General features: G+C 33.0%; 1 protein-coding gene across 2 annotated transcripts in view; it reads left to right on the top strand.

Annotated features, from left to right (window-relative positions):
* The window catches only part of LOC109841088 (cytochrome c1-2, heme protein, mitochondrial), a 12,340-nt gene continuing 4,331 nt past the window's right edge, over nucleotides 1-8,009 (top strand). For both annotated transcript variants that reach the window (XM_020409953.1, XM_020409954.1), the window contains exons 1-2: nucleotides 1-63; nucleotides 284-353. In XM_020409953.1, the coding sequence (XP_020265542.1) occupies nucleotides 294-353 (60 nt within the window). In that variant the 5' untranslated portion in view covers nucleotides 1-63; nucleotides 284-293. The remainder of the gene's footprint in view (nucleotides 64-283; nucleotides 354-8,009) is intronic.

The following is an 8,009-nucleotide window of genomic DNA, read 5'->3' as shown; positions in this document are numbered from 1 at the left end:
CCTATAATTTTCCTCTCCTCGCCCTCTAATCGACTAGATCGCCGACGCTTTCAGCTCTCAAAGGTTCAATTTTTAACCTATTTTTAGCGTTTTCTTTCAAATTTTTTGATCTATTTTCTAAGGATCTAGGTTTTACTGCCTTTAGATTTGGTAGGTAGTGCCAAATCTCTCATCAATTTTATTAAATTTTTTTTTTCAAATCGAAATTTGGATCGATGATTTCAGAGAAAATGCGCTTGTGAATTTTAATTGTTCAACATTTGAACTTTTTTTACTGGTGTAGGCCGAATCAAATGGCTGCTGGAAGAGGAATCAACCAGCTCCTGAGAAAGAAATTCAACTTTCAGCCTTCGGTGAGTCTCTTCACATTTTTTTTCATTTGTAGATGCTTATCATGGAACATTTGACAAAAAATTCTTGATTTTAGGGTTGAATATCCATGGCACTGCTTACAAAGTCAAAGTTTGTTTGTTTCTAACATGTTGGATTTGTAGTTTCTTTGTAAAAGTTTATATATATTTGTGATTTTGTGAGAATTGACTGTTCAAATGCTATACTGGTGTGATTTGGATCTTTAATAGGAAGAAAACTTTGATTTGCTGAACTTAACTTGTGAAAGCCCCTGAAAACTTGCAAGGAAAAGTACACCAACACGTATACTTTATATTACTATCACGGGCTAGCGTCTTGATTATATCTTTTTATATGACATCTCATTTAATGATGTTGAATCCATTTCTCGCCGTCATTAGTTGATGATGATTATTGTTCTATCTTTTTATGTCCTATTTGAACGTGGAGATATCTTGATTAAATAATTCTAGATTGCTCATGTTTTTCCCCTTCATTTTTTGGTCTTAGTAGGATTCACTTGTTGCGGTCTGAATGTATAGTTGGGCTATGGTATTGGGGTGAACATTAGTTCAGAGTTTTTATTACCATTTTCACTTTTGTTAGTTTCAGTTCTTTGACAATCCAGAACTTTATGACCCTGTTTGCATCACCAATTTCACCTTGTGGCAACAAATTGCTAAAAATTATCAAGATAGCCTGTGCAATTTTCTATGCTCATTACTTGGAAATAATCAATATAACAGTTGAATGCACATATCAGAAGTAAAAAATGCATATTGGTACCATTTTATATGGGATGGCGCGGATGAGACTCAGACAGAGAATGTGCTACTGGTTTCGATTGAGCGAGTGATAAGAGAGTAGATAATCTCTTGGGTAGGAGGAAATGGGGAACTTAATAAGCTACATGATTAGTATTTCATACTTACCGACAAAAAAGCTTATGACATGTTTGTTAAGAGAAAGTAAAATGACTATTATGGCTTAAGAAATAATGATTTTGTGAGGATACTATAATTTTGCTTAATTATTGACCTTGTGCAAGGCTGGAGATGTTGGCTAAATTTAAAAAATAACTACTTGTGTAAATTTGGCTTTATTCGTGGTTCTGTGGGATGGATGAATGATGATTAATGGGAGTTTTAGTATATTTGCTAACAATTGAATGTGCAAAGATGATCTTGAGATGTATAAATGAATCATGAAATCTGCATTGGGGTTCTGGGATAGTTATTTATAAGCCTACGGATACTTTGTTTGATGGTCTAAAAGTTGTTAGATTGTTTTGCATGCACAAGCATGCATGAGTTTATTTGTTAAGGAAGATAATGGCCTGCTTAGTGCTGTGCTATTAATGTGCAAGGAACAATGTTGGGATGGAGATAAACCCCGGGCGCCTGATGTGCAAGGTGCAGGGCAAGGCGTATGCCAGTCTTAAGCAAATATAAGATCATTTACGTTTGCAGTACATATTTCATTCAAATTCATTATACCATTACGTAGTTCATAATTTCCATATCATAGATCATGAATCATATGTAGATATAAGATTTGTGCCTAGATATATAAAATTATTAACTGAAAACTATAGGAAAAGCGATATTAGCAGAAGAAAACTGAGAAGAAAACTGGAAAATAGTTGAAAATAAAATCTGTAAAAGAAGAGAAGAATAAAGTGGAGAAAGTTGGAGAAGGAGGAACTGAGAGTGAGGGGGGGGCGGGGGGAGCATAACAGATGCCAAAAAGAGAAGTGTACTAAGGAAAAGATCACACACCAACAACAAAGAAGAGTGAAAAGAAAGAAAAAGAAAATTCTTAAAGAAAATGAATACCAACATTATCTACCATAATCTATATCAATAAACTAAACTTAAAGAAAATGAATACCAACATTCTCTACCATAATCTATGTTAATAAACTAAACTCAAGTAAAAGATTTTGAAAATGTTTTGTTCCTTTTTACTTAAGGAATGGGATGTTGTCGAAGACCAAATGGCTGGTGATTTCTAGAGATTCAAATGGAGAAAGAGCTCTGAAAAGTGCTTGCCCGAGAACTAAAAGGAACAAACTAACGTTGGGTGTGAATGGGTTCAAAACACTATTGTTTTCTATATGAGTTTTGTTTGCGACCTCCTTCATACACATAGTGGTGCTTCAGAGAATTAGAAGCGCCTTGCACATCGTGTGATGTGCACTCAGGGCCGATTCTGAGATTTTAGGGGGCCTGTGCGAAAAGTAAACACATGACACTTCTCTATATACAAAATATCAATAAATTCCAATTTGAATCCCTAAAATGCTAGGGAACAAAATGTTACTGATCAGACATTAAAATGTTACCTGGAATTCCAATTTGAATCCCTAAAATGCTAGGGAACAAAATGTTACTGATCAGACATTAAAATGTTACCTGGTTTTTTTTGCATCTGGATAGTCTTTAACATACTTTTCAAGTGATATTGCTCATTCTTCATCTCTTCGGTCACCTGAATAAAATGTTACTGATCAGATAAATGCATGTAATCCCACCTTAATAAAGCTTTCAATAGAGCAAACAGTCCACAATAAGAAATACTTGCATATTATGTTTCTCTTGTATCTGTGCTTACTTTCATCAGATATCAAAGCCTTTAGCATCAAAAAGTATCATCAAGAAGTTGTCCTCCTTGCAATTTAGCTGTAAATATCACTAATTAAGCCTTTAACATCAATTTTATCTATAAAATCATTTTCAATGGATATCAAAGCTAATCCATTTAGTCTTTCTTGTGACATGGCCGATCTCAGATAAGATATTAATAATTTTAATTTTAAAAAACTTCTTTCTGCAGATGCGACTGTAATAGGTATAGTCAATAATATTTTATAAGCAATACATGCATTTGGAAAATAATTTCGTATTTTTAAGAAATTCAGTATATCAATAGCCATTTTTGTTTCTTTTGGTAAAATATTTCGTAAGATTTTTAGTTCTCCAAATAAATCTTTCCCATCAAGATCAGAAAATGTTTTATATTTTAGAACAATTTTAAGATTATCACAACATGCTTTCAAATTATTATCATCTAATGAATTTAACTTTTCTGAACCAAACAAAAATCCAAAAATATCTTCATATGCTTATATTGCTCAAACCATTTCTTTAGTGAACCAATAGCTTAATCTACAATTTGCAAAAAATAATTGATTCTAAAAGATTCTTCAGCTGATTGTGTTGTCTCCTCATTAACATTCTCATCAAATAAATAATTGATTCTAAAAGATTCTTCAGCTGATTGTGTTGTCTCCTCATTAACATTCTCATCAAATTATCTTTTTCTACGGATTTGACGTTTTACTTGAAATACAGAATCAATTTTTATTTCAGTAGCAATTTCTTTAGCAATTGTCATAGCTTGTGCGAGCCCAACTTCTCTATAATTCTCAAAAAACCTAATCAATCCTTTTACTTAATCTATAGCATTATCAATAAGCATGTCTTTAGATTGTAAAATTTTGCTAATTAAGTTAACAACAAACAATATGTCATACCAAATAATCATAATTAATAAAAATTCAAAATTTTCAATTCTATGTGTTGCTAAAGAATCTGCTTCACTCATTATTTTGGAGTCATTATCAGCTTCTGCTAACTGAAGTAGTGCTTCTCTTATTTCAAACGTTTGGAATTTAATTGTTTTAACGCTTTCAATATGGCTTTCCCAACGTGTAGCTGACAATGACTTCACAGTTAAACCTTTTACATTATTTATCAAAATTTTTCATCGTTTTCTTGAGTGAGAAAATAATATATAAATGCGTTGTATCACTCCAAAAAAGTCTTTTGCTTTACCACAATAATTTGTCATATCACAAAGTGTTAAATTAAGACTATGACAACCACAAGGCGTGTATAATACTTTAGGATTTATATCAAGTAATTTTTTTTGTACACCTTGGTGTCTCCCTTTCATATTAGACTCATTATCATACCCTTGACCTCGTACATTATCAATATGAAGATTATGAGTTTTTAACATATTTTGCAATTATTCGAAAAGTCCTTATCCAGATGTATCATTTACTTTTAAAAATTCTACAAAAAATTCTTCTATTTTTATCAGGCTTGTAGAAATATCGACATATCGTAATATTAAAGTCATTTGTTCTTGGTGACTTGCATCCGGAGTACAATCAAGTATTACTAAAAAATATTTAGCTACGTTATTGTTTTGAACTATTGCACATTTGATTTTAGAAGCTAACATACTTATCAATTCATTTTGAATGCTATGACCAAGATAATGATAATGAATTTTACCATGGTCAATACGTCGAACATGTTCTTGCATTACCGGATCCTATTTTGTAATTATTTTAATTAGGCCTAAAAATTTTCATTATTATTTTGATAAATTCTCTCATTTGTTCCTCGAAATGTCAAGTTATGTTTAGCAAGATATTTAACAACAGAAATTATTCTTTGTAATATTTTCTTCCAATATTCCTTCTCTTTATTAATTTGTTCTTGAATATTTTTATTGATTGCATTGTTTTTCTTTAATCTTATGCGTAAATCAAGCGAAGTACTCATGTTAATGATGTACTCATTAGTTGTTTCATGTTCTTTAAGCCTAGCACTAAGATGTATCCAATCATTAAATCTTTCATTTATTAAAAAGCCTTTCTTAAAACCATTTTTAAACAATTTACAATAAAAATATAATACTTTATCGATATCCTTTGAATAAACTAACCATTCCCCATCACATTTCTCTCCATTTGATAAATGCCTAGTGTAAAATGCCAAAGAAAACATCTTCCTAATTTATCTTTAGGATATTTTTCTACTAATAGATCTCTTATAGGGTCATTTTCCACTAATATATCTCTAGAATTTGTGTCCAAATTATCCCAAGTTCTTGGATCATAAATATTCAAATTCATGACCATGGACTGATTAGATTGTTCATTGCCTAAAATATTTTCATTCTCATTTTTATTTTCATTGTCAATATCAATTCCATTCTGATCCTGATTCTCATTTTTACTTTTATTTTTATTTTCATTCCGATTCTCATTTTCATTATCATTTTTATTTTTATTATGATTCTCATTTTCATTATCATTTTTATTTTTACTTTGATCATCAACATTTTCATTCTCATACTCATTCAGGTCCAAATCATTAATGTTATCATTTTCAATTGAATTTTCAACTAATCTTGTGTTTCTCTAACAATGACACTTTGAGTTTGGACAAATTGTTCAATTTTTTTTCTTGCGTTTATCATATCCAGAAGTATATTTTCTTAGAGGCATTTGTATAATAAAACAAAAAAATATTACAATCAAATTGAAAGAAGTCAAAAGATTCGGAACAATACAACCTGATGAGGAAGAAGCAGATGAGGTCCTCTTGTGTCAGCCATCAGAATTCTTGACTTTGGTTCTTCTTCAGTTCTTCTTTGAGGAAGATGCTGCATTGATTGGAAATTGTAAAAGATTAGAGCTTCTTCGATATGAGAAGATGGACGACAAGCTTAGTGCTTAGGTAGGACTGCTAATTTCATGTTAAAATATTTTAGGGAAAAGTTTGTTCTTTTTTTCTTTTTCAATTGAAGGAGGTCGAAATTATACAGCAAAATAAAAATAAAATAATTAAAAAAATTAAAAACACAACGCTAGCTTAATCAAGTGAAGAAAAAAGCCAGTTTTCCAATTTAAACAAGTTGAAATTATATTGAAAATTAAACCAAAAAAGAAAAAAGAACACATGGTAAAGCTTTAGATCCATCATAAAATTGATCCCAAATCCCAAATTCATAGATCTGCCCACAAACCCTCGTCCAAAGTCATAATTTCTCCCATAAGTTTAACAATAACGTCTGTAAAGCCAAATAAAACATCCGCATTTAACAAGAAATCTAAATTAAAAAATATTGAAAAGCCTCAAATAAAATCGAACTCAATACAGACAACCAAAAAAAAGCCTCAACTTTTACGGTGGCCTTTGCCGTCAGGGATCCCAGATCTTAGACTCTGAGCGGGGGCGGCAAGCTCCGAAGTCGGCGATTTCGGGGCCTCGGGCGGTGGAGTCGGAGAGGATGGGGAGGTGGTGGCGAGGGCGAGGCCGCGAGGGTGATGAGCTGGCGACGACGCTCAGCTGAGCAAGGGGATGTCGAGGGCGGAGGAGAGGAGGAAGGGGACGGACCAGATCTGGTTTGAGAATATGAGATGTGAAGATGGGTAGGTAGGGATCGTTTTAAAGGAGGGGTTTTTGAACGGAGGGTTGAGATTAAGCTGAGGGTTGTGAAATGGACGGTCCATGTTTTCCCTATATATAAATATAGTTTTAAAAAAAATTGGGCCCCCCAATTTTAGGGGACCCTATGCGGTCGATCACCTTGCACACCTCCAAAGCCGGCTCTGTGTGCACTTAAGTGCATGCATTGTTGATCCTGTGTACCTTGTAACGGATGCGGGATGTATTGCACAATGCTGCAGCCCATGCCTTGGTTTTACACCTCGTCTTCCCCATGAAAACACTGCCCTTACTTGTGTGTCATGTCTCACTTTTTACTATTAGTGTTATAGTTAGATAGTGAAAAGCATCATTGTCTTGCTTTTTAATATTAGTGTTATGGTTAGATTTAAATAAAAAATGCATTATTAGTTTAGGCTGCCTGCAGGATCTCTGGCACACATTTCTTATATTCATTTTTTTTTCTGATTAAAATTTCCTTTTAAGTTGCTCAATACGGTGGATATATTGTTGGAGTAGAAGAAGTCTGCTTGTGTATTTCTGGGAAGTTTGATCTTACGTGCGTTTGTATTAGCAGGGGCGGATGCATATAGTCAGTTAGGGTGGCAATTGCGCCGCTGACAATCTAGAAATTGCCTTTTAAAGCCTTCTAGTATTGCAATTTGCAACCCAACTTAAAATTTCAAACTATTTACATCTAGCATTACAAATTAGTAGCTCATTTTCATTCAGCCCATTTAAAGTTAGTGCCCATTTTCATTTTGGTAAATAGATTCTTGTCATCTGCCCCTTTTAAGGAAATTTCTCTCGATCTGCCAGGAGGTATAATAAAAAAGAACATGCAAGAGATTTCTTTTATCTATTTATTTCTAACAGGGGGTTTTATGCCAAACAGTTTAGTTTCTGATCTTTGCTTGGCTGCCTGCACATTTCATATCCAATAGTGTCTCAAGTGTCTCCCTAGGGAATGGGATTAATATGGAAAGATTGGAATCACAGAATAGTTCCCACGCCTATAAATTCTGGTCTCTTTCTGCTTATTCTCCTGAACGCTCTTCATATGTGACCTTTTTTTCCTTTCATTTCCATGCAGGGTAGATTTCTGTGTTTTGTACTCTTTCATTAGTCTTGTTGTCTCTGGATGAAAGAAAGTGTAGTCAGTTCTTTGGCACCTTGCATACCACCGTCTATTTATGTGAATGCATAAATGCTTCCAAAGTACTGCAGCATCCACATTTCAGCGAAGAATAATTAGCCTTTTTACTGAAATAGGTGACTTGTATTTATCATTTTATCCAAAAGCTATTGCAATCTTTATACACAAGAAGATTAACGTGCTTTTGTTGAAGTGGGGAGGGTGATGAAGCATTATATCTTGAATGATTTTTGTTAATCATCAAACTAGATTAG

Source organism: Asparagus officinalis, chromosome 5, assembly GCF_001876935.1.
Source record: "Asparagus officinalis chromosome 5, Aspof.V1, whole genome shotgun sequence".
Classification (NCBI taxonomy): domain Eukaryota; kingdom Viridiplantae; phylum Streptophyta; class Magnoliopsida; order Asparagales; family Asparagaceae; genus Asparagus; species Asparagus officinalis.
This window is presented reverse-complemented; position numbering and strand designations above follow the sequence as displayed.